Source organism: Trichomycterus rosablanca, chromosome 7, assembly GCF_030014385.1.
Source record: "Trichomycterus rosablanca isolate fTriRos1 chromosome 7, fTriRos1.hap1, whole genome shotgun sequence".
NCBI classification, from domain to species: Eukaryota; Metazoa; Chordata; class Actinopteri; order Siluriformes; family Trichomycteridae; genus Trichomycterus; species Trichomycterus rosablanca.
Genome location: NC_085994.1, coordinates 11710212 through 11737649, shown reverse-complemented (window position 1 = coordinate 11737649; position 27438 = coordinate 11710212). Strand labels below are relative to the sequence as shown.

At 37.8% G+C, this 27438-nt stretch overlaps 1 protein-coding gene across 1 annotated transcript; it reads left to right on the top strand.

Annotated features, from left to right (window-relative positions):
• On the top strand, nucleotides 1-25819 carry sema3ga (sema domain, immunoglobulin domain (Ig), short basic domain, secreted, (semaphorin) 3Ga). Its single transcript, XM_062998982.1, has 18 exons — nucleotides 1-229; nucleotides 5180-5310; nucleotides 12395-12555; nucleotides 13320-13382; nucleotides 13545-13664; nucleotides 13752-13845; nucleotides 13952-14071; nucleotides 15447-15592; nucleotides 18697-18811; nucleotides 20490-20559; nucleotides 20653-20797; nucleotides 20906-21128; nucleotides 21222-21310; nucleotides 21587-21628; nucleotides 21752-21909; nucleotides 22028-22095; nucleotides 22443-22570; nucleotides 23463-25819. Exons 2-18 carry the CDS (start codon nucleotides 5202-5204, stop codon nucleotides 23868-23870), a joined length of 2259 nt encoding a protein of 752 aa, XP_062855052.1. The 5' UTR covers nucleotides 1-229; nucleotides 5180-5201; the 3' UTR covers nucleotides 23871-25819.
• The last annotated feature ends 1619 nt before the right edge of the window (nucleotides 25820-27438 follow it).

The following is a 27438-nucleotide window of genomic DNA, read 5'->3' as shown; positions in this document are numbered from 1 at the left end:
GTTCCTGTCAGCAGGTTTTAGCTCTCACTGACAAACTGTCCAACGGATTAAAGTGTGTTTTAGTGAGTAAGGTGTTTTTTTTTCTTTTTTGGGAGTGATAAATATCGCGGCGAGACTATTGGAATGTAGATAAAAGGATAACATCTCACCTGAGAGACGACTGAAAACTCAGCTCGACGTCTTTTCCAGTTTAGCCACCGATTCTGAGAGAAAGGAGAGGAGAGAACAGGTAAGGCTAGCAAACCTTTATTTTCATTCTTTATTACTATTAAATATGTGTGCTTTTGCTTAGCTTTCTGTCAGTATGCTGTTTTGTTGGAGTATTGTACTATATGCTATGTGTGAATTATGTAGAATATAAGTTATATGCTGTCCTGGGTTATATATGGTTTGTTCATGTAAATAGGGTCATGGAATGCCATACATCATACATAAGGAGACGGGTGCTAGTTAAAATTTTGGACCCTGGAGGGTTCACCGTCCTCCCACAGACAGTGTTTTTTTTCCAGGGGGTTCTTAGGGACCCCTATCTACTTTGGGCCCTTGGAGTTGTCCCCACATTTTCTATACTGTATCCATTTATATGACAGTGTTCAATACAAATTTTACCATTGAGTTTTGTAATAGAGAGAGAGAATGGGGTTTTGAGTTATTGACATGATGTAACACTATAATGCTGTTAAGCTTTTTAAATGTAAGTTTGTATACATTTTTGTTTAATTCTTTTTCATTATTAAATCCACTTTCTGCAATGTATCAGTTTCACAGACTGCAAAACAGTCCTAAAACATTTTTTGCAAGCTGTGCATTGTACTCTTCGCTATTTGTGCATAATGCAAAATATAAGTTATATGCTGTCATGACTTATATATGGTTTGTTCATGGAAATAGGGTCATGGTATGCCATACATCATACATAAGATGACAGGGGTGCTAGTTGAAATTTTGGCACCCCTGGAAGGTTTACCTTCCTCCCACAGACAGTGGTCTTTCCAGAGGGTTCTAAGGGACCCCTATCTAATATTACCATTGAGTTTTGTAAGAGAGAGAGGTTTTGGGTCACTGACATGAAACACTATAATGCTGTTAAGTTTTTAAATGTAAAAAAATAAAAAATAAAAAAAATAAAAAAATAATATATATATATATATACCAACATTTTTGTTTAATTATTGTTCATTATTAAATCTGCTTTCTGTAATGTAACAGTTTCTGGCTGCAAAACAGTCCAAAAACATTTTTACGACCCTGTTTTGTTTCTTTCATGACCATACTGATATAAAGCTGGTCTGACTAAGTACAGCATCACATGTGTTCCAAATTACATTTCTGACTTGTTAAAATGTATCCTTCTAACATCTGTAGAGCTAGTATTAGTTATATGGCATCAGTGAAGTTACCAACTGTCCAGCTGTATTCAATATAAACGCAAAAGGCATTTTCAATTTTAGGTGTGGAAATTTGTGCCCTTTTAGGCAAATGATGATTTGATTTGATGATTTGTGAGTGGTTGAGATCAGGGCTTTGCACAAGAAACTGGAGTTCCTCATCAAGACACTTGTGTAATGTTTGCTTAACATCTGGGGTGGGGGGCCATTATTAAAATCAAAATAGTGAAATCATATCTTATCATATCACAAGAAAATAACCTCCCCCTCGCACCATCATGTATTGTGCAGATTTGCTCAGCCATTTTGAAGCCATCATGAAAAAAAACTAAAGTGGATTTTTCTTTGTTTAGATACTGATTATAAATTGCAGTATAATTTGAAAATGTCCAAAATTGTCCAAAATTGAAAAAAGTTTCAATTTAAGGTCAGTACACTACACATAAAGTGACTTAGTTCCAGGTTAGGGAAGGGAAAAGGTTTTGGAATAAATAGATAAATATGAAGAGAGATGTAGTAGACGTCACAGATTTGGCTTTTAGTATTCATAATTCATATCCTGTCCACTCCAGCGGAGTGCCATCATTCATTATGCATGTGTACATGAGAGTATAACCGTTTATATCTACCAATTCCCACAACCAGTAAAGCATTAAATGGGCCACTTAACAAGTTTCTAACTTCAGAGGAGCCTGGTTGCATAGGGTCGTGGGTTTAATGCAACTGTCTGAATCAATACTCATATTGTAAATCTGTGCTATTGTTTTTCATATGTAAATGTTTGGAGTTTGTCTTGGATAGACTTGTTATGTACTTAAATTGAATTAATTTGCTATATAGTAGTGGTATTAACAGTTTTACATTCTTATAAAGAACTAATTCTGATTTGTTATATGCTTAGCCATATTTGACAAGGCATTCAGTGCACTAGGTTTGTTCATTACTGTCAAAGATATTAAAAGATTGTATGGTATTAATAATGAAAAATCCAAACAGTATTTTCTAATGACTTGAATGACCACCCTTTCTCATTATAAATCATTCCAAGCTATTTTTGTATCCTTTGAGTGCTTAGTTGTAATATTTGACTTTCACTCCAATTCTTTCTGTCATATTTGTTCTAAATATGTCAGATTTAGTAGTTAGTGTTGGCCAATATTTCCTGACATAAGTAATAAATCTGCTTTGTCACCCATGCCTTAAATAGCAGAATGTCTTATAAAGCAACACATTGCAAATACAGAGTACAATGAATGTTACATTTTCTGTCTTTAACATGCACATTTCTACAGGTTCTTCTTCTTTTCTAAAACTTTTAGTTTAGTTGAAGTTCTTTCTTACTGTGTTATTTTACTTCTACTACCTTTTATGTTTAGCAGAACTGAATGCAACTTCTAGTTCATTCTCTCCTGCTGTTTTCTAGTCAATATTATGTTTTCAGAATGGTAAAGTACCTATTCATTGGATCATTCCGTTGCCCAGTGGGTTAGCTAATAAATTTACGATTTGCCCACCCCTGCTTATCAATACAAAAACCATGGGGTGTAACATTTTGCTTTCAATTGCAAATGTAGCCTGTACACTTTTGATTATATTAGAATGCCTGTGATTTTGGGCACTTTTTACGAAATATGACTATAGGGATGTTTACTTTTTTTGCATCCTATGTTTTTTCATTTCATAAAGAGAAAGTCTCTAATCCACTTCATTCAACTGCATACATTTGAGTAGAAAAAGACTGAAACCAAAGTGCAAGAGAAAAATCCTGGCTAATTATGTTAGGACTGAGACTTTCACCTCAGCAGCTCTGCAGGTGGAAACATGACCCTCGCTGACCTGCTTTTTGCAGCCTGGGGCTTTCATTTCTCTAGGTATATGCCAGCAAGCTCACACCTTGTGTGTGTGTTGAATAGCTAAGTTTGAAATGCCACACCCTCTTACAGAAGTAGTGTTTGGACTAACATGTAAAAACACCTAAGCGCATGACCTGTGCTGACAAACACAAAGTGAGAAGAAAATACATATCTGATCAAGCTAACTATGTCTGATCTCCAGCCAGCTAGGCACTCGGGGAAAGCCAAAAGCAGACAAAAGAAAAGAAAAAATAAGTAGAAGAAGGGTAGAACTAAGTAGTGGAAAGGGCCTATTGTGGACCTAAACTCTTGGGGAATTAGTATTTTTTTTTTAGTTTGATTAACCTCCACTGTTCAGATCTAATGAACTTTTCAAGCTCTCAATAGCAATTGCTTACCAGCTGTGATTTCAATCTCTCTCCTGCAGGAGAGGCATATCCATCTCTAGCACTGTTCAGAGAGATTAAATCAGTCCTCATGCTTTTACCCCTCTCCCTCTTTTAACTCCTGTGCTCTTTACACCAGTGCTCACTCAGATGCCCTTTCTTTTCTCTCACATCTTTTCTTCACTCTGTCATTTTGACGTTTAGACATGTAGTACATTCCGAGACAAGCCTATAGATGTGCTGGGAGGGCGTACTTGAATCATCTGCCAAATCTCATGGTGCCTAAAGAGAGTAACATCCAAAAGAACAAGTTCCAACTCCAAACTTTGTTTATTTACTGGAGATAAATAAATGATGATATGCATTCTGCATGTGTGTATTTATTATAGTAATAAGGTGATTACTACAACACTAACTATTCAGCTGGCCTACTATTATGGCATATCAGGAGAATATGGGTGCATTTAAATATTCATGGAATCTATTTATACTTGGTTGTTTCACGCATCTTGTCCAGTGGTGGAGAAATCTACTAGCCTGGGCGCCTGGGAAAGTCATTTATGTACCTAGGCTACAAGTTTAGATTTGCTTTAGCTCAGCAAATGGCAAATAAAAACAATAAAAACAATTGTAATGTTTAAAATGAGCTGTTAAAGTGTACTTCAAGCTTTTCATGCCTTTAGACACATTTTTGTATTTTAATGTAAATCTCAATCAGTCAGTTTTTACAGTAACCAGCAATAAAGTTATAAAAGCACTATAACAAGAGGATTGTAATAATGAATGACTAAACTCTAATACATGTATATTTTATTCTAACCTGTCTTTCTTTTACATTATGTTGGTAATTAAAACATCACAATACTTCAACAAAAATGGTTTCACATACTTGTCTGATATGATGAAAAGTGGCAAAGTTCAAAACTCTGAATGACTACCCTATTGACATCAGCTCTGTGCTTCACTCAATGATGTCAGGAGTTTATGGCCTGGATCAGTAGCTAGTGGAAACAAATCTAAACTTGGCCCGGAGGGATATCCTGCTAAAACCTATAACACGGCACAATGTGACAGGGATTTGCAGCAGCTTAGTGCACTTTGGCAGCACTGGCGTTTCCAAAGCATGTCCTTCTAATCCCTTTTTTCACAGGTGTGCAATGTTTGACATCCCACCGTTGCATGCTGACCCTTTAACCTACAAGGATGGTGCTCTAGTGTGTCAACCTGCTAATCAGAAATGAATTAGAAAGCAAATTGGTCACTGTCACACAACAAAGCCCTACTTCAACGTGTTTAGGCTCTGTCAAATCTAGAGGTAGATCAGATGTATGATTATTGAAGTTTGTGACATGATGTTATTATTCCTCCAGCATTTATAATTTTAATGTAACTTTTTATGTAACTTAAATATCTTTTTCATAGTCTGTACCTTTTCTTGCAGATATTTCTAACAGCTCACGTCATTTTCTTAGTCCTCTATGCCACCCTGCATGTTTCTCTCTTCCCCCAATGATATATTTAGCCTGTTCCACTCTCTGTCTCTTTTGTTTAGGTCTACAGGTTGCCTGAGTCACATGGGAACCAATATGGGAACAAGAATCATCCTGTTGCTACTGGCACTGTGCGTTTGTGGTGTGTCCTGCATCCTGCGTTCAGCCCCCAGAGTTGCTTTATCCTTTAAAGGTGGGCACAATTACACACAAATATATACAAAAAAGGCATAATAAACAGAACCACACAAACACCTGTACTGGACATAATAGAACTACTGTTTTTTTCTGTTTTCCTCTCTTCTATCCTCCTAGTCATTCATTCACATGCCCGTAGGCATTCACACACATATGCAAACACGTACACATATTAAAGTAGTAGCTTAGTTCCTGTAACTGACTGCTAGAATGTTTCTAACAGTCTACAAAAGGTGGATGTTTCCTCCAGAGCTGGAGCCGGATACCCGCTGTGTAAATGAAACCATCTAGTATACAATGTTCATTGTTCAAAAGTCCAGGAACTTGCAATATATTATGCAATATGATATGAAACATGGAATCATTAGCTGTAATTCTTCGAGTTTCCTTAGCATCAATGATTGTATTATGTCAGCCATAATAAAGGGTTTTTTGTCCTACTGCAGTAAAGGACTTTCAGGTCTTTATTATTTTGTTCTACACATTCTACACATTCCCCTGATATTCACTTTTGTCGAGTTAAATAATAAAAAAATTAATTAACTTTAAATTAGCATTAAATATGCTTTAAATGTGATCCAATCGAGTCAGTTTAATTGTAGTTAAACACAATCTGCTTAAAGCTGTACAAGATATACAAGAGATGTCCACTCAAAGTCAGGTTACTGATGTAGGCTGCTCCTCTAAAAAACATGTTAGTGTGAATCCTGCCTCAATCAGCTCAGGATCGATAAGCTGGACGATTTAGCTATAAACTGAAAGAGCTGTAAAAAAGCTTGAAGCCTGGAAAATTTGTCTAAAACATTGTAGAAGACAACATACTAAACAGCATAACATGTAATGCCTTGGGAGGTTAAAAAAATCAACGGTCACAGTAAAAGACTTGCAGAAGTCTTTTGAACTTAATAATCTCTGTTCATGGATAACAATAGTGTTTATTAAAAACCACCACAAAGGAAACCACTGCTCTTTTGAAAACATTCTGCACACCTTAAGTCTGCAAGATACCATCTAGATGTTTAACAGTGTTTTGGGGACAAGGTTTCTTGTTATGTTTATTTCTATCTTTGCTAACACTAACACTTTAATCTGTGAAGCATGGTGAAGGGAGCATTATGATTTGGGGCTGATTCTTCAGGCCCTGGACAGCTTGCATTCATTAAGTGACCAAGGAATTTAGATGGTACTTAAACATTTCACAGGATACTGTTAGGGTAGTGGTCAACCAGCTAAAGCTTGATTGAAATGGCCTTCCCAGAGTCTTGACCTCAACCCGGTGGTCAACTCAAATTCAAACAAAAAAGTAAGTGTTTGAATCATTCAGTCACAGAAAACAGCTGTGGAAAGAAAATTCCCCAGCCAGCCATCATATGTCTCTTACAGGTTATGAAACCACAACAGGTTAGTTCTATTCCCTGTAGAAGTTTTTCCAGGCTTTTCCAAACAGTCCTACAGATAATAGGTGTGTGTGAATGAAGCTTTACTCCAAACAATTACTGTTATTATAGCAAGTTAACCTGTCAGCCTCTTGCAATCACGGACATACCTGCACACACTATGCACAAGTCTCAAATTACAGTACAGTGTAATAAATAACTGAAAGATGAGTCTGTAAGCCTTTGAACCTTTGAACAAATAGGAATTACTCAAATAAAGCATTTTAGAAAAAATCTTAGTCACTTCTTTACTGACACTTCAAGAGGCGAGAGAACACATTTTCCCTGAATCAGAGCTTTATAATTATAGCAGTGATGCTAAAAACCTTCACACCTACTTTATGTGATTAAAAGGTGTGTACTGGGGTAAGTAAAAGAGTAGGCATGCTTTTAACAACCCAGCATCTTTATCACTAACAATTTGGTGAACAAATTATATCAATAGAGTTTTCAAGCAATTATCAAGCAAGTTGTAACTAATGAAGTTAAAAAGTCTAAAAGGCCACTAAAACAGGAACCAGCCAAAATAAAACCAGCAGAAATAGAGCTCTGGTTGTCTCACAATGAGAACATTAAATGAGACTATAATTACTTTAACATGCATTTACATTTTCAGCATTTAGCAGACGCCTTTATCCAAAGCGACTTACAGTACAGTTACAGTATACAATCTGAGCAAATGAGGCTTAAGGGCTCAACAGCAGCAACCTGGCAGTGGTGAGGCTTGAACCAGCAACCTTTTGATTGTTAAGCTACGGCCTGCCCTAATGCAGTGAGATAATTGTTTATTGTTTGTGAGGAGATGGCACGTACCTCTTATATCCAAGTGGGTTTTCAGCCGGGAACTCTGGTTTCTTCCCACCTCTTAAAAACTTGCAAAAGGAGAAATGGTTACTGGAACTTACCTCTAGATGCCAGTGAGTGAGTGAATGGGTAATCCCCTGTCAGGAACTGGTGCCTTGTCCAGGCTTCAGACTTATCATCAGGGTAGGGTTGAACAATTACTGATGATGAACAAGTAAATGGATAAATAAACATATATATCACATGCTAACACTAACTTTGTTACTTTGATCTGTTGTTTGGTTAAAATTAATAAGGTTGATATTTTACTCTATTTTGTTGTGTAAAAGCTGGAAATATCTGGAGATCAAGATGAAACACAACTGTTAAAACTATGTGAACAAAGCAGGTTTATCATAAGCTTACAAAAAAACAGGAGAAAATAGCTTTTAAAACTGTAGTTTCCTTCACACTACATCACATACTTGATCTTCAAGGCTTTTTACTCTTTATTCCTACTTCTAACAAATAAATACATTGTGGACTCCCATGTTAAATAGCTAGCATCTTAAAATAATGACAGTCGTTAGTTGTGCATAATCTGCTTGTTAGTACTATTGTGATACTGTTGTGTTAGAACCAGCACAATCAACACAACTTGACTCCAACTGTCCTTTAAAAAAAGCACAAAACTGTCCAAAAAGTTACAAATACAAACTGTTCTAAATGGTTTTACACATTGTAACTGGTTTGGGTTGTGTGGGTGGACAGTTTACAGATAAAAGCTTTAATGGCTCCAATTAATGAACATGCTGGCTTACCTAATGTGCGTGGTTTGCATACATGATTATTTTCAGTGAAAGGGTAATGGCTTTGTTAATATACAGTACAATTACAGTAAAATGACTACAAAATGTTTGAGAACATTCTTAATTTATTAATTATATAACTACAGTCTGTGTTTTTTTTGTAAATGTGCCTGGATATTTAAAAGACCTTCTAGTATTTGTTTATTTCATTTTCATTTCATGAACTGATTTATCCTGGTCAGGGTAGCGGTGGGACAGTTTTTATCAGAAAACAAAGGACAGGATGGAATACCTTGGACAGGGTGCCAATCCTTCGTAGGGCTACCTCTGTGTTCCACGCTATTGGTTTGATGTTTTTATAGTGGAATGCAGTGTTAGTTTTACTCCCAAATGTAAATGTCTTTCAAAGTATTCCACCTTTGACTAATCAGCTCACAAAGAATTATACCAAAGGTCTTGATGGTCTAGATGTTTTTGGCAAATGCGCTTGTGTTCTTTTTGATCGACTCCTTCATGGGTACCAGTGTTTTTTTTATTGTGTACATTGACCCTAACTGAGGCATATAAGGCTTGCCTCTCTGAGTCCTAGAACTGAGTCACAGAGCCCAACCAATGATTTTGTAACCTCAATTTCTGTTTCTACATTACTGCTGGGCATCAATGGTAATTCACTTATTTACATTGAGGGGCAATTTCTATCATTCGGTTCCCATATAGTTTGCATTTATAAAGCTTTTAGGTATGATAAAGAGTGTACAGTACATTTTGTTTATAAATGATAAATATAACAAACATATAACTTCAGATGGTAAAAATAGACACTGGTAGCACAAGTTTAATATGGAAAAAGCAATGGCACATGCAATTAGCTACGTATACTGTGTGATCTAAAATTATGAGTGCGTCCAGATTTTTTTCTTCACTTTTTAAACATTGTAGATTACATCTCTAAATGATAATAATTGTATATAATTTTATATATAATTTATAATTTTCTTATTGTTTTTTTCTGTAACATTCTTCAAAATTAAATGTAACATTTTTAGCATATTGCTTTTTCTCTGACTAGTAAGCCTTAAAGGTTAAAGTGAAATATCATACCAGTACCAGTTATCACAGCGTTTTATGTGCTGTGTTTCTTATGCTTGCCTAAAAGATTTGCCAAACTTACTTGTTGCTCACAGTCATTCTACTTTGGCTCTTTATTGCAGTATTGTTCTATCCCTCTATCATGTCATCACCAGTGTATGTAATCCAGCTGAAATTCATCTGTGGCCTTTGGCCTTTTTTTGATTTCATCCACTCACTTGCCTTGCCCAATCCGCTGTATTGTCCCCCCTGAGAATGATCGGTCCAGTATTAGTGACCTCCACCTTTTATTTTCTCCTCCCCCACTTTAAGAATAGTGGGCCGGAAAAGACCATTTCTCTGCTTGGCTCCTCTGTGTTCTGCTGTTCCCAAAGATGGATTGTTCATTGTTTACAACAGGGATGGCCTTTGTCTTGAAGGCGCCTGAAGAGGAGGAAAGCTCTTTACAGGGTTATAGTGAACATGTTTAGTGGAAGTTCATCTAGTTAAGAGGAAAGACAACCAGTGTGATGTCACATATGAAACTTTATAACTGCAAATATTTCAAAATAATATATTTGTAGATACATTTTGACATTTTAACTAATATAAACTGACTTTGATTGTAATATGATGTATGACACTGCAAGGAATTTCTAGGAACAGACATACATGCATACTCCCTTTACCTTTGTGCCTGTTTGTTTACCATATCCATAGCTTGTTTTGTTTGGCCTGAACTCTGAGCAGCATCCACTTTTGCCGGCTTGGCCACGTCAGTGTGTCCTGTGTTTATGATAAAGGAAGGAGAGCGGAAATATATTGTTTAAAAGCCTCCTTATTCTTACCCACCCAGTCCTGCCTGATCTAAAATCTGATGTGTAGATTTATTTTGGAGGCAAAATATTCTTGGCATCCAGCAAGAACACTCATCTCTTCTTGAAAAATTAGAACGTCATGTATTGGACACATTTCCTGTACTTGAAAACACAAACACAAGAGCAAACATCCTTAGTGACGAATTGCTAGTGACCTAAAGGAAGTGGAAGCTATCAGAGCGTGGGTTCAGGAGAGAAACTAGTCCTTGTCTGTTGACAGTTAAAAGATTTTGTGATTTCAAGGTCAAGGCCAAATTAGGGGTGCATATTTTGCCATTTTGATTTAACCTTTAAAAATATAAAACACATATCTAGGTTTTATACGAGTAAGTCTTTGTGTCTTATTAAAAACACATAACTAAACATAACATTAATGTAGAACAGTAAGGTGAACATAAGCACCTTGAGCAAAACCAGCATTCAGAAGTAGATTTTATATGGTAGCCTGTAGCAATAATTTCTATCATAACTATTTAGCTATGCAATTATAACTAAGCTTGCTAATTATAATTTATATAGATGCAGTTTATATGCAATTATAATGTATATTGAAGCTTTTCCTGACATTTGTTTTCATAGTAAGAAGAATTCTACCTTTACACTAAGACATTAACATTACACAGAGATCCACATGTAGTTTATCATACAGTCTAACTTCCTACTGACATAAAAACGGCTTCAGATTTTAATGTGTAATAGTTCAGTTGTTCATGATTTAAATGATATAAGTGCATGAAAAGGACAGCTTGAGGACTGCAGCAAAGTTCTTCCTAAAAGAAACTGGAATCATTGAAATCTGTAGACTGATAGATGAATGGGGTGACATTTATAAAAACTGGCATGCTTCTGTAATGCATATCATTTATTTATTCAAAGAAAACTGAAACTAAGGGGTGTATATTAGGCCACAGAATGTTCCTGGTATTGTTAATGTTTACTCTTTCTCAGCAGTGTTTCATTAATTTAGAAATGTTCTAGTTATTTCGTACATTTAATTACAATCACATTCTGACTAGCAGCTGTTTGGCTTTGAGTTTCTTCACAGTGGGTCAGCACTTAAAATATTCAACTCTTAGAAGCTCACCCGCTGTGGCAAAATGGCTAAAGGATCAACTTTCACCCACTTTTATCATCTTTTTTTGTACAACAATAGGGCCTGTGCACACAAAAAGAGCTAATACGGAGCATGTTGGTAGTTTCTGTGCAGTATTTCTGATGGGGTGTAACCAAAGCCCTTAAGCATATAAACACATGTAAGATGAGAACAACAGTTATTTAAGCCCTAGGAAGGCTACAATTAGTCAGGCATATGTTTAGATTAATCTGCTTATTCATAATATTATAACCACGGTAAAGTCTTTTCAGATTACTTTATTATGGTAGTACATATATATACATTTATTTTAAACAAAGGAAGTAGGCTATTTTAATGTTTCTCATAATACATGTATTTTATGAAAGGTCTTTTTGATGTCATTTATATTTATAATAACATTTAATATAAAACATTTATAAATGCTGCATCATTTGCATCAGTACACACTTTCTCAGCAAGCCATTGATAGCTTTAAAGACCTTCCATAATTATAGTGGGCATCTCAATGTCAGGCATAATAAGTGAGGTGTAGGAACATACGTTATTCAGACAGTACATTCATGTATTTTTGTTGATATCTCAACAATGAATTAAGTGCACTTTGTTCCCCAGAATTTCACTTCACACTGTCAGTTTTTGTTATGCACCCCTGAGAGGATAGTTCACAGAGGTCTAAGCTGACAGCTCAGGAATGACAAGCTTCTTGTGTAAGATTTGGGATCACAAGAACAAGAAGCCCAGAGAGAATTGTTTATCCCAAAACACACTAATGCTCTGTGAGTGGGACTTAATTCGCCTAGAGCAAAAGAAATATAAACTTCCCCCTGCTGATCCAAAAACAAAACAGTGATTTGTTTTATGAACACAATTATTATTAGAGTAAATAACTCTGGTTTTTGGTTAAATTTGCTACACCAGGTACACCACAAAACTGGAATCAGTTTTAGGATTTTTTAGCAATCAGCGTTAATGACAGCATTTCCCATGGTTTCTCTCTGTTGCTCACCAGAGCTAATGGACACTCGAACAGTAAGGCCATTCAGCTTCTCCTTCAACACCAGTGACTACCGAATTCTCCACATGGACCAGGACCAGGGACGACTTTACCTGGGCAGCCGCGAGTATCTTGTGTCCCTGGACATGCAGAACGTCAACAAGGAACCTCTCATTGTAAGCAGAGCATGTTATTAAGAGCACCAAGAACAAGAACACTATATTTAATACGTTCAAAGCAGTAATACACCATGGACAGGTCTCTAATCCACTGCACAATCATCAAAACACAACTATCCAGTCACTCACACCTGGGATCAAAATTAGCTAGTCCACCTAGTGGCAAACCCATGCAGATACTGAGAGAATCAAGTATATGAATCAAACTCAGGTCCCCAGAAACTCAAAGGTGTGTGACCATTATATTACCTGCTGCAGTACCATGATGGTCTAACTTTGCACACCAGTGTTTTGAGGATATACAGTATATGGACCCATGATGACATTGACATAAATCACTTCAGTTCGAACTAAATTAAGAATAATAGAAGGATTGGAATCACATCAGATGAAGCCAGGAGTAAACCATAAACAGATGGTGGTTTAAATGTTATGTAGCCAAAAGACTTGCATGTTGATGGCAGGAAACAATGGAAACACCTGAAGACACATGAGAAACTTGTTAATTCTTACACAGACAGTAATCAGAGGTGAGAATCCAATCACTGACCCTGGAGCTGTGTGGAACTGACCCAGTATATTTGTTTAAACCCACAATAAGCTTATGAAAGAAGTTCAGTGTAAAAGTAAGACAACTGATCCAGTGTTCAGTTTTATTCTTAGAATAATGAATATATGGTATACTGAATATGAAATATAGATGTTCTCTACACATACTCTGCATATACTCAGGGTGAAAGTTTTTGGTTTACTCTTCATAGATCCACTGGCCTGCAACAGCTCAAAGAAAAGGGGAGTGTCAGATGACTGGGAAAGGAACATATGTAAGTACACCACATATTATGCTAGCACTACATTCACTATAATAATTATTGATTTGTTTCACAACTAAGCTTTTTTGATTAAGGTTTAGATGGAGATTATGTTTAGCGTATCCCTATGAATTACATTAATCTCTTGTTACTGTGTGTGTTTGTGTTTCCCAGGGAGAATGTGCCAACTTTGTACGTTTGATTGAGCCATGGAACAGGACTCATTTGTACACCTGTGGCACAGGAGCTTACAGACCCATTTGTACCTTTATCAACAGAGGCTGGAAAGCCGAGGTACACACTTAGGCGCACACACACTTTGCCTGAAGCTTTATTATAACAACCCTTTCAACTGGCCATCTGCCCCTCTTGTCTGTGTAGGACTACCTCTTCAGGCTGGTCCCTGGATATGTGGATTCAGGAAAGGGCAAATGCTCCTACGACCCAAACCATGAAAACGTGGCTGCCCTCATCAGTGAGTTACAAAAGAACTACTGTTTGTCCTCTGACCTTCAGTAGCATGCACAGAGCCTATGCTAATTTCTTCTTTCCACATCCTTACCCTCTTCTGTGTTTCTCAGATGGCAATCTATACTCTGGTGTGCATGTGGACTTTATGGGCACTGACCCAGCCATCTTTAGAACTATGGGAAACAGGCCAGCTATCAGGACAGAGCAGTATGACTCTAAGTGGCTTAATGGTAAGTATTCAGTTAAGCCTAAAACAAATGGGTACAGCAGCACAATAAGGGAAAACTTCTTTTGCTCTACCACATCTGTCAAATCAGCTTTTCAAAACAAAATAACGAAGTAAAAGAAGAAGTAAGTTTACTTCATGATTTCATATAAAATGCTTGCTTCACTTTAATCTTTTAAACGGTTTTAGCTTCTTAAAGTTAATGAGTAGTGAACCAATTTTCCAAATTCATATAACAGAAGGTTCATTAGTCATAAAGTGTTTATCTTTGTACTCGAGTGGTGCAGCAGTCTCGTGCGCTAGCCCACCACCGCTTAGTGCTGTGCTCTTTGATTCTCAGCTATGCTACTGACCTGGCCAATCATCCAATGGACACAGTTGGTTGTGCTTGAGGGAGGGAGGTCAGTGGGGTTACACTTCATGGCCAAAAGTATTTGGACACCTGTCCACAAACTTGTTGGGCTCTTTGAGCCTTGAAGGCTTCTCATAGGACTGTGGGAATTTGTGTCTGTTCGGTAAATAAGAGCATTTTGTATAGCTGGGCCAGGAAAGCCTCAGTTGATGTTCTAGTTCATTCCAAAGCTGTTCAGTGGGGCTGAGGTCAGGGCTCTGTGCAGGCCACTGGAGTTTCTTTAAACCAAGTTTTTCTCCATGTCTTTATAGACATTGCTTTGTGCACAGAGGCACAGTCATGCTGGAACAGGAAAGGGCCTTCCCTAACCTGTTGCTGCCAAGTCGAAGGCATACTATTCTCTTAATACAGTTGATTTTATACGCCTGTTAGCAACTGTTGTGGCTGAAACACATGAATTTAAAAAAGAGACAGGACATCTCAATACTTTTGTCCATATAGTAAATTTTGTCTATAAAGTGATTGACTTATTTATGTCAGAAATTATGATTTCTTTGGTGGCTGTATAGCTGCCTTTGTCACTGACTCAGTTTAAACCTGCTAGCTGGATAGCAAAAAAAAGGTATTTTACTAGCAACAGTTATGTTATGGTTTTTATACTCAGCCCTTGAACTCATATGTGGAAATTGAATCTTAATTTGAATAGAACATAAAAATGAATTTTTAGCTGTCCATAATTTGACTCGTTTGAGCAAGACATTCAAGCTACTTGCAAGTCGCACTGAAATGTTAATGGAAAAAATAACACAGTAGTGTTGATTGCTACGCAGTTTCCTCGAGTCTGTTTTTGACTTGCTGGTTCAGGGATTGGGTGTACACCACCACCTAGTGTACAAATGCCTACAGCAACCCTAGTGCGTTCCAATCATGCCAGATAGCAAAAAGATCTTTTGCTAACCTCGGATACATTTGCCAATCACCATGTGTTTTTGATGTTTTCTTTTCGTTCTTTGTGTCTTAATATTAGAGCCGGTGTTTATTCAAATAAAGCAGATTCCAGACAGCTCAGAGAAAAATGATGACAAGCTCTACTTCTTCTTCCGGGAGAAGAGTTTGGACTCTGGAGGGACTGCAAGTCCCAGCATGTTGGCCAGAGTGGGCAGAGTGTGTTTGGTAAGAAAACTAAATAGGCATTCGTCATTCAACAATACTTATTAACAGTTCTTCATTGTTATGAGATCTTCTTCTTCTTCCTCGGCCTTTGTCCCGTTCGGTTGCGGGGTCGGCTCTCGGCGGATCGTGATCCGCATTGATCTGGCACAATTTTTACGCCGGATGCCCTTCCTGACACAACCCTCCCTATTTTATCCAGGCTTGGGACCGGCACTACAATGCACTGGTTTGTGCTTCTAGCGGCTAGGTATCTATAGGACAATTTAGTGTTTCCAATTAGCCTGGTGGCATGTTTTGGACTGTGGGAGGAAACTGGAGCACCCGGAGGAAACCCACGCGGACACGGGGAGAACATGCAAACTCCGCACAGAACCCAGGAGATCGAACCCAGGACCTTCTTGCTGTGCTACCCACTAAGCCACCGTGCCGCCCTCTCCATTGTTATGAGATATGAGAGTAATATATACTTATAGTTATGGACAGTTAACCATTTTATTGTAGATGAACATACATTTGATGTATTGTAGATGTTACATTTGTATGTATTATTAGGGGCACAGACACAAATATTTGTGCGATTATTTTCTAATCAATAAATACATTTCAGTAAAAAGCTACATGACAGTTTGTGGTAGTTTTGGAGTTATTGTTCTGCTTTATTTCAGGCTCTACTTTGTAGTATATACAGTGGGGGAAATAAGTATTTGATCCCCTACCAACCAGCAAGAATTCTGACCCCCACAGACCGGTTATGTGCCCATGAGGCACACAAATTAGTCCTGTCCCTGTATAAAATACTCCTGTCACAGAATCAGTTTCTTCCGTTCAAATCTCTCGACAACCATGGGCAAGACCAAAGAGCTATCAAAGGACGTCAGGGACAAGATTGTAGACCTGCACAAGGCTGGAATGGGCTACAAGACCATCAGCAAGAAGCTTGGTGAGAAAGAGACCACTGTTGGTGCGATAATTCGAAAATGGAAGAAATACAAGATCACAGTCAATCACCCTCACTCTGGAGCTCCATGCAAGATCTTACCTGGTGGGGTAAGAATGATTCTGAGAAAGTTGAGGTCAGTCCAGAATTACACGGGAGGAGCTTGTCAATGATCTCAAGGGAGCTGGGAGCACAGTCACCAAGAAAACCATTAGTAACGCACTTCGCCGTAATGGATTGAGATCCTGCAGTGCCCGCAAAGTCCCTTTGCTCAAGAAGGCTCATGTACAGGCCCGTCTGAAGTTTGCCAATGAACACCTGAATGATTCAGAGAAAGCTTGGGAGAATGTGATATGGTCAGATGAGACCAAAATTGAGCTCTTTGACATCAACTCCACTCGCCGTGTTTGGAGGCAAAGAAATGCCCGGTGGGGATGGTGTTCTTGGGGTCATATCCAGCATTTCTCTGCTCCCAGCTCCCTTGAGATCATTGACAAGCTCCTCCCGTGTAATTCTGGACTGACCTCACCTTTCTCAGAATCATTCTTACCCCACCAGGTGAGATCTTGCATGGAGCTCCAGAGTGAGGGCGATTGACTGTGATCTTGTATTTCTTCCATTTTCGAATTATCGCACCAACAGTGGTCTCTTTCTTACCAAGCTTCTTGCTGATGGTCTTGTAGCCCATTCCAGCCTTGTGCAGGTCTACAATCTTGTCCCTGACGTCCTTTGATAGCTCTTTGGTCTTGCCCATGGTGGTCGAGAGATTTGAACGGAAGAAACTGATTCTGTGACAGGAGTATTTTATACAGGGACAGGACTAATTTGTGTGCCTTATGGGCACATAACCGGTCTGTGGGGGTCAGAATTCTTGCTGGTTGGTAGGGGATCAAATACTTATTTCCCTTAATTAAATACAAATTAATTTACAACTTTTATTTAATGTTTTTTTTCTGGATTTTTTGTTGATATTCTGTCTCTCTCTGTTAAAATAAACCTTCCATAAAAATTATAGACTGTTCAAGTCTTTGTAAGGGGGTAAACTTACAAAATCAGCAGGGAATCAAATACTTATTTCCCCCACTGTACATTTCCTAGATTCCCCTATGCAGCTTATTTAATCCTTGACAACATTTCAGTCCCTATGGAGGTTTTACAGTGCAATAAAGTTTCCGTTGTGCAAAGTTTCCTTAAATAATTTATTAACAGCTTAGTTTTCCTATCTTGTTAAAGTCACTAGTCATCATTAGACACAACTGTTACACTGAGGAATTAGAATTCAAAACTTTTGTCAATGGGCACTAAATTCTGAATAGAATTTTCTCAACGATGTCAGTGAATTGTTACAGTTAAAACATACAAACAAAAGCAAAACATTAGGAAAGCTAAGTGTGCAGTCAAAGTGAGTTGGATAAGGATTTGTTTAATCAGAACATGGTTTAAATTAGCACTGTCAGCTCACAGCAAGAAAGTGGGTTCCTTACAGTGTGGGTTTTCTCTGGGTGCTCCGGTTTCCACCCACAAGTCCAAAGACATACAGTCAGGTCACTTGAAGATTCTAAAAATTGTGTGTGTGTGTGTGTGTCCTGTGATGAACTGGTGACCTGGCAGGAGTGTTTTCTGCCTAAGACTCAGACCCACTGTGACTTTAAACATGATGAAGCTTTGGTAAAACAGATAATGAATAAATGGTTAAATGTTTCTTTTATTATGTTCTTCTGAGTTGAATTTTAAGTTCTCCTTAAATGCTGTGTGGCTAAATAACAGACAGATCTGCAAGTAAGCTAGGGGAAGGGCTGTAAACGAGCAAGTTGGTGCTAGTACTATGGTGCAGAATCTTAAAAGACAAAGTCTGATAACAGGAAACAGAAAGTGTGATGTAATCAGCTCAGCGTTCTCAGAAAGTTATTTATTAGCACCACTTACTGTGTAGATAGATTTAAAAAGTGGTGCTTCAACAGTGCAGAAGTGCTTTGGTTACTACAAAACAAACTGAAGAACACAACAGTTATCCTCAGGTATAAACCAGGTCTTGTGACCATGTAAACAGCAATATATCTGTAAGTTAATACTTTTTTAGGCATTTATGTAGTATAAATTTTTTTTTTTTATAAAAAAAATATTATTGGAGCAGAACTGAGAGCAAATGTGCTATGTGTGTTACCAGAATGATGAGGGAGGCCAGAAGTTGCTGGTTAACAAGTGGACAACATTTCTCAAAGCCAGACTTGTGTGCTCTGTAATGGGTGACGATGGTGTGGAGACTTTCTTTGATGAGCTGAGTGGGTATTATTTAAAAAGTACACTTTACCACAATCTTAACACAATTATACTGTTTACACTGATTAGCTATAACATTAAAACCACCTCCTTGTTTCTACACTCACTGTTAGGGTTGCCAACTTTCAGAACTGGAAATAAGGAACACCCTGGGCTGGCAGGTTGGCGGAAGGCATAGGGTGGGGGTTGCTTTGGCGGGTGTTTACACCTATAAAAAATATTACGGGTCTTACACCGTCATAGGAACATTATCAAAATGTTTAGTATAGGCTGTTTAACATATATTATTTTCGCTCTTTATAGTAATAAATCAGAACCATATTTTAGGCAAAACAACATGCATGAAGAACATCATGTAGCATTTTTTCTCAATAGTGCAAACTATTGCAAATTTCATTAAAAAATAAAAATAAAACAGACCTGGTATTATAAAAAATGCTGAATATTTCTCACACTTTTTCATAAATACTTGGGGTTTTTATGTATGTATTACAGTGGGCACTGTTTGAAATAAACTCAACTGTGTGGCATATTTTGCTGGCATGTTACTTTTTTGTATTATATTTTGTTAGAATTCATATCACACATATGTACACTTGATATTTCCTTCCACAAAGTAATTTTAGTTAACCAAACTAGATTTCTTCTCAGGGTAATTTTGCTGTAGTTCAGCTTCTTCCAGTGTGGAAGTCTCTAATCTGCAGCATTTCTCTCCCATTGATAAAAATACGGAATAAAGCACGTCCCGTATCGGTTCAATACGGAACACATTTACATTTACATTTTCTGCATTTAGCAGACGCTCTTATCCAGAGCGACTTACAGAAGTGCTTCCATAGTAAACATTTCATTTCTCAAGTTTTAGTAAACAACAGTCGAAGAACACAAATCTGCTCAAACCTGTTAGAACCAATGTGTTTTTTTTTTTTTTTTTTTTTTTTTTCTTTAGGTAATGGAACACCACGTTTAGTTTCCAAATAAGGAACGATTCCGTATTTTACGGGACGGTTGGCAACCCTACTCATTGTCCATTTTATCAGCTCCACTTACCATATAGGAGCACTTTGTAGTTCTACAATCACTGACTGTAGTCCATCTGTTTTTCTGCATACATTTTAGCCTGCTTTCACTCTGTTCTTCAATGGTCAGGACCCCCACAGGAGTTGGTCATCTTCTAGACCTTCATCAGTGGTCACAGGACGCTGCCCATGGGGTGCTGTTGGCTGGATGTTTTTGGTTGGTGGAATATTCTCAGTCCAGCAGTGACAGTCATCAGCGCTGCTGTGTCTTATCCACTCATACCAGCACAACTCACACTAACACACCACCACCATGTCAGTGTCACTGCAGTGCTGAGAATGATCCAACACCCAAATAATACATACTCTGTAGTGGTCCTGGGAGAGTCCTGACCATTAAAGAACAGCATGAAAGGGGGCTAACAAAGCATGCAAAGAAACAGATGGACTACAGTCAGTAATTGTAGAACTAAAAAAGTGCTCCTATATGGTAAATGAAGTTGATAAAATGGACAATGTGAATAGAAACAAGGAGGTGGTTTTAATGCTATGGCTTATCGGTGTATATAGCACCAGGTTATTTAGTACTATCTTATTTTAATTCCGCTGTTGATTCAGCATCTGTATCCTTGCTAGACTAAATCATATCTTTTTATTCCAGGAGATGTCTTTATTCAGCCAACCCAGGATGAACGCAACCCTATGATATATGCTGTTTTTTCCACTGCAGGGTAAATATATCTAGTTGTCTTCATGCATATACTGTATATAGAAGGCTAGTTTTGCTGCCTTTGGAATACAGAGTGTCTTATATCTCTGCATAGGTCTGTGTTTAAGGGATCGGCTGTGTGTGTGTATTCTATGGCTGACATTCGGAATGTCTTCAATGGCCCTTTTGCCCACAAACAAGGACACAATTACCAGTGGACAATGTACACCGGGAAGATTCCCTACCCTCGACCTGGAACTGTAAGTAAATATTCATAATGTTAAGAACTACAAATTATTATTCAAGATGTTTTAAAATGATTACTGTTTATGTTACTGTTAAAAAGATGACTTTGTGTTACCTTCTAGTGTCCAGGAGGCACCTTTACACCAGGTTTGCATTCCACTAAAGAGTTCTCAGAGGAGGCTGTAAACTTCATTCGCTTTCACCCACTCATGTACCACCCAGTGTATCCTATACACAAGCGCCCCTTGGTGGTGCGATCAGGAGTGGACTACCGCTTTACCACAATTGCTGTGGACCAGGTAGATGCTGTGGATGGGAGATATGATGTGTTTTTTCTCGGAACAGGTGAGTCATATATAGCTGCAGGTGTTTTTAATAACACCATATATGTGCTACACTAGGAGCATATTGTTAAAGGTTTTTGTTTACTGTCTACAGATCGTGGAACAGTGCAGAAAATTATAGTACTGCCCAAAGATCCAACCACCATGGAAGAGCTGACTTTAGAGGAAGTGGAAGTTTTTAGGGTAAGTCGAAGCCCAAAGCAGTGGTAATTTTGTGAATCATGAATTAGTAATAGATGGTAATAGATGGTATGCATTCAAAGTTCACCCATATGAGATTAGGTGGACCTGATAGCCAATGACAGTAGTATAGTACAGTAGTCTTGGATTCTGTACAGTTGCTTTGAAACAATATATTTTGTAAAAAGCACAATACAAATAAATTTGACCTGAAATGAGTAGACAGTTTATTAGGCTGTACCTAATAAACTGACAGACGGTGTCTCTTCTTTTTTACAGACACAAGTGCCTATTAAGACAATGAGAATATCTGCTAAAAGGGTAAACATTACATTCCCTAATTACAGTCCCAATGTTTAAAAGTGTATAATAGAAATGTTAATGAAATACTTATTATATCCTCTGTACAGACTGTAATATCTTTTCTTCCTTTAATCTAAACAGCAACAGCTATATGTATCATCGGATGCTGGTCTAACCCAGGTGTCTTTACATCGCTGTGGTGTGTATGGTAAGGCTTGCTCAGACTGCTGTCTGGCACGAGACCCCTACTGTGCCTGGGATGGAGAGAACTGTGCTGCCTTTACACAGGCAACTAAAAGGTTGGCAAAGCTTAACAAAACCCTAAAAAGTTTAAGCAAATAATTTTTTAACAGTTAATGAAAATTAAACAGTTTGCGTCCCATCTGAAATGTCTGAATAAAACAAATTTCTTTTCAGGAGAAGCAGAAGGCAGGATGTTAAACATGGTGACCCTTTACGTCAATGCAGAGGCTTCAATGGTAAAGGTGGGTAGAGATCGGGATGGGGACATTTTTAATTTTTGAAGTGGGTAAAAGTGTTTGGCCATGTCAAAAAATTAACTATAAAAAATTATATACTAAAAAAAGTATATATAGATTACTGTACTGTATATTAATTATGCTGTAAAAATATAAGTGTAGAAACATGCTCTAAGTGTCTAAGGAAACGTGGCGGCGTAATAAGCCTAATGTTTCCTAATTAGCTAGTTTCTATATGAGCTTGCAGATATGCTGATTTACAAATGATGAAGCAGAATAAATAAAATATCATTTATAAGCATGTGTCGTCCTTCAAGGTTCATACACTAAATGAGTTCTGTGTATCTCCCCAGTTGAGAAAAGACTAAGTGAGACAGTACAGTTCGGCGTGGAGGGTAGCAGTACATTTTTGGAGTGTGTACCACGATCTCCTCAGGCTACTGTCAAATGGCTCTACCAAAAAGAAGGAAGAAGGAAAGTGGTAAGATCTCATTTCTACACTTCCTCAACACTTAAATGGGGAACCTCACAGTCTTGCAACACTGAGTTCGCAATTTACATCTGATTAGGAGTTTTTAGACAATTTCTAATAAACCTGTTATTAATGTACAGTGCACAAATATAGCCACATTTATTATACTTATTACAAATATTTTGCCTCAGTTTTTTTTTTTATATTTTATTTCAGATTGTGGTGGTTTAAAATGTAAAAAATACAATAATATATTTTTGTTAAATTAGAAAATACAACTCCATAAAAACAGAAATATTACCCTCTTGTAAACCAGAATTAAAAGCAGACAATTTATAGACCTTACCCTGTTTTACTGGTAGCACTGTCGCCTCACAGCAAAAAGGTCCTGAGTTCAATTGCCAGGTGGAGCGGTTCGGGTCCTTTCTGTGTGGAGTTTGCATGTTCTCCCTGTGTCTTTGTGGGTTTTCTCCAGTTTTCTTTAACAGTCCAAAGACATGTAAGTTAGTTAAATTGGAGATACACAATTGCCCATAACGTGTTTGACATTAAACTTGAACAAAAGATTTGTATATGTAACCAAAGTGCAAACATGATGTTAAAGAGGAGCAGTTGGCTACTGCACACGTTTCGGAGGAGTGTTTGTTGATCACAGCTCTTCTCGGTCATCAGGAGTGGAAGTCAGCAGCAGTAGAGGAAGCGAAATGCAATCGGGTAATTGTATACGACTCGATTGGGAGGAAAATGTTTTAAAAATACTTGAGATGGTTCGTGTAGGTATTTTTACAACAAGATATTACATAGAGAGTAAAAGAACTAAAGGGATTAGAACATAACTCCATCATATAATAACTTCATTATATAAATTTAAAAAAATACAGTTACACTGCTCTGTCTGCAGTTGAACCGAGAGGGAGAAGTCCTGACCACGCCTCAAGGAGTCCTGCTGAAGTCCCTCACCCAATCAGATGCTGGTCTCTACCACTGCCTGGCCACTGAGAACAACTTTAAGCACACTCTAGCTCGTGTCTCACTGCGAATTCTGGATCGGGACATCGCAGTGGCACTCACAGTACCTGATGAGGAGAATAACAAGGACAGTGGATATGAGGAAATAAAGATGGATCAAAAACCTCGTCAGCATGACGTCCTGCCCAGAATTGATGGTGTGCAACCTCTGGAACCTGAAGTGCGAGTGATCCACCAGTACTGCCAGTCCTACTGGGAACAGCTCACTTCTGCAGGGCAGCAGCAGATCAAACGGCCAAGCCGCAGACACACAGAAGGTCATGAGCCAAGTGGAGGTTGAGAAACACCTAGGAAATGACCTCATGTCATGTATTCCTTCAGTTTGTTCTTTTGTTTATGTACTGCTGAGAGAGATTGGGTGATCACACTACTTCTCAAGAACATCTGTCTTCTTAACCTTCAATACGTTTGCTAATGTACTGCTAATTTTGATTTTCTGAATTCATTTTAATGTTTCATTTTTATGGCCTTCATGCTTTTAGACATATTGGATTAAACATTGCATTGTTTTAACTGAATCATTTAAACTAATTCACAAGCTCAACTAAATCAAATTGTAAAGCACTTGCACAACGTTCGTGTTATTGGTGTAGACATTTCTTACAAGTGTAATAATAAGGTACAATCTTATAAAATTACACTTAAAATAAAATATATTATTTTTACTGTTAGAGGTTATAGGATAAATCAGTAGGTAGTATTTTCAAATCCTGGTGACCCATAATCCACAGTTTAAAAAAAGCATTTTCTAGTTATTGCTTATACACCGATCAGCCATAACATTAAAACCACCTTCTTGTTTCTACACTCACTGTCCATTTTATCAGCTCCACTTACCATATAGAAGCACTTTGTAGTTCTAAAATGACTGACTGTAGTCCATCTGTTTCTCTACATACCTTTTTAGCCTGCTTTTACCCTGTTCTTAAATGGTCAGGACCACCACAGAGCAGGTATTATTTAGGTGGAGGATCATTCTCAGCACGGCAGTGACACTGACATGGTGGTGGTGTGTTAGTGTGTGTTGTGCTGGTATCAGTAGACCAGACACAGCAGCGCTGATGGAGTTTTTAAATACTGAGAGTCCACTCACTGTCCACTCTATTAGACACTCCTACCTAGTTGTACCACCTTGTAGCTGTAAAGTCAGAGACAATCGCTCATTTATTGCTGATGTTTGAGTTGGTCATCTTCTAGCCCTTCATCAGTGGTCACAGGACGCTGCCCACTGGGCTCTGTTGGCTGGATGTTTTTGGTTGGTGGACTTTTCTTAGTCCAGCAGTGACAGTGATGTGTTTAAAAACTCCATTAGCATTGATGTGTCGTATCCACTCATACCAACTCATAGATGAAAATATTACATGTCTTTAGCTATAAGCCAGAAGCAGACCACCTCATCCACAGACGCATAGTAAAGGCTGCAGGTGTTCACTTAAATAGAGCAAAAGCTACAACTGATTCCACTTGCTTCCTCAATTGTTTTCAGTTTTCAAAATGTCAGTGTTAAAATGATTAATGTTTGGGATCAAGTTCAGCATCTTCTTGGCTGGAGTGAAAACCTTTACATTAAGTCTTGTGTATAGTATTTTAGGTTACCCATGTTGTAATATACCTTGACCAGACCTGGTAATAATTACTGATCCTATATTCTTTTAGTTGAATGGCTTGTAACACATTTTCTATTATTTTACCTCTGCAGTCAAGTTTAAGCACCTTACAGTATGATTTATCTGGAGATTATTAGTAAAGGAAAATCTTTTCTGTGTATGTGTATCATTCAGTCTATGGGCAAGTGCAATTTTCTGTTTCCTAGTTCTTGGTTGGAAAATTGCTCCAAATCTGTCACAAGAACACTCAATATCTTTATGTTTGTGACTCTAGCTGATTGTTAATGTGTATTTATTTTATGGCTGTATTTTATTCTGACAGACCTTATCAGTAGAGAAGATATCATGTAAGGGTGGAGGGCATTTTGCATGTATGACAAGATATGGTTCTATTTATTGAAATGTAATTTAATAACTGACACTGTTTTTGTACATAGGTTGTTTTGGAATGTATAGCTACTATTGACCCACCAACACCAATAACACAGGAATTTAAAGTTACAGCACAAGCACCAACTGTTGTAATTGGTATTTTTACATAGAATTTGGTCACATCGTGTTGTTTGTATGTTCTGTTGTACCTGAATATAAGAACTTAAAGGAAATAAAAGCATACAGTGTACAGTTGTAATCACTCTGACTAACGAATCGCACGTAAGTCGCACACACAGCGACTTCAGACTCAACTCGTTTCAAATGACTCGTAAACAACAAGAGTCGCTAGTGTCAGCATGTGTTAACATTAGTTACGTGTGACAAGTTCACTTCATTTGAACATTTTCGTTACCTTTGGATTGGAATCTCACAACAAATGGTGGAATACCCTAGGTAGTGCACTTCACAGGAACAACTGGGTGAATGGAACGCTCCTACAGAATTGGCGCTAATGGTTGAAAGACCAACCAATCTGAACCAATCAAACTTGATTTTAATTTTTAGTAAGAAATGCTGTTATTTGCATTTATTCAGTTTGCCTCACACAGATGATGTGTCAGTGAAACACTTAATTGGCTTTCTAACGAGTTCGTGTTTTACTTCACAACCGGGAAAAGTTTGGAGGTTTTTAATTATAAGCACACATTTACAAAATAATTTGCTGTGTTTTGGATTTTGGTCGCAGTGCTGTGATTTATTGCACGCTGTTGTTTTGCAATAAAAACAAAACGTATCAGTTAAAGCTTTTAACTGGTACCTTCTTGTTACGGAAATTACATTCATTTGTACAATGACTAGGAAAGTAAAGGCACTAATCTGAACTTAGAGATGATTTGTTTATTTCTACACTACATTTCCAATATATGTTTTGTGTATATTATATTGACTTGTGACTTGACCCGGACTCTAGTCTAAAGACTTGTGACTTGACTCAAACTCTAACCTAAAGACTTGTGACTTGACTCAAACTCTAACCTAAAGACTTGTGACTTGACTTGAACTCTAACCTAAAGACTTGTGACTTGACTCAAACTCTAACCTAAAGACTTGTGACTTGACTCGAACTCTAACCTAAAGACTTGTGACTTGACTCGAACTCTAACCTAAAGACTTGTGACTTGACTCGAACTCTAACCTAAAGACTTGTGACTTGACTCGAACTCTAACCTAAAGACTTGTGACTTGACTCGAACTCTAACCTAAAGACTTGTGACTTGACTCGAACTCTAACCTAAAGACTTGTGACTTGACTCAAACTCTAACCTAAAGACTTGTGACTTGACTCAAACTCTAACCTAAAGACTTGTGACTTGACTCGGACTCTAACCTAAAGACTTGTGACTTGACTCGGACTCTAGCCTAAAGACTTGTGACTTGACTCGGACTCTAGTCTAAAGACTTGTGACTTGACTCAGACTCTAGCCTAAAGACTTGTGACTTGATTCGAACTCTAACCTAAAGACTTGTGACTTGACTCGAACTCTAACCTAAAGACTTGTGACTTGACTCGAACTCTAACCTAAAGACTTGTGACTTGACTCGGACTCTAACCTAAAGACTTGTGACTTGACTCGAACTCTAACCTAAAGACTTGTGACTTGACTCGGACTCTAGCCTAAAGACTTGTGACTTGACTCGAACTCTAACCTAAAGACTTGTGACTTGACTCGGACTCTAGCCTAAAGACTTGTGACTTGACTCGGACTCTAACCTAAAGACTTGTGACTTGACTCGGACTCTAACCTAAAGACTTGTGACTTGACTCGAACTCTAACCTAAAGACTTGTGACTTGACTCGAACTCTAA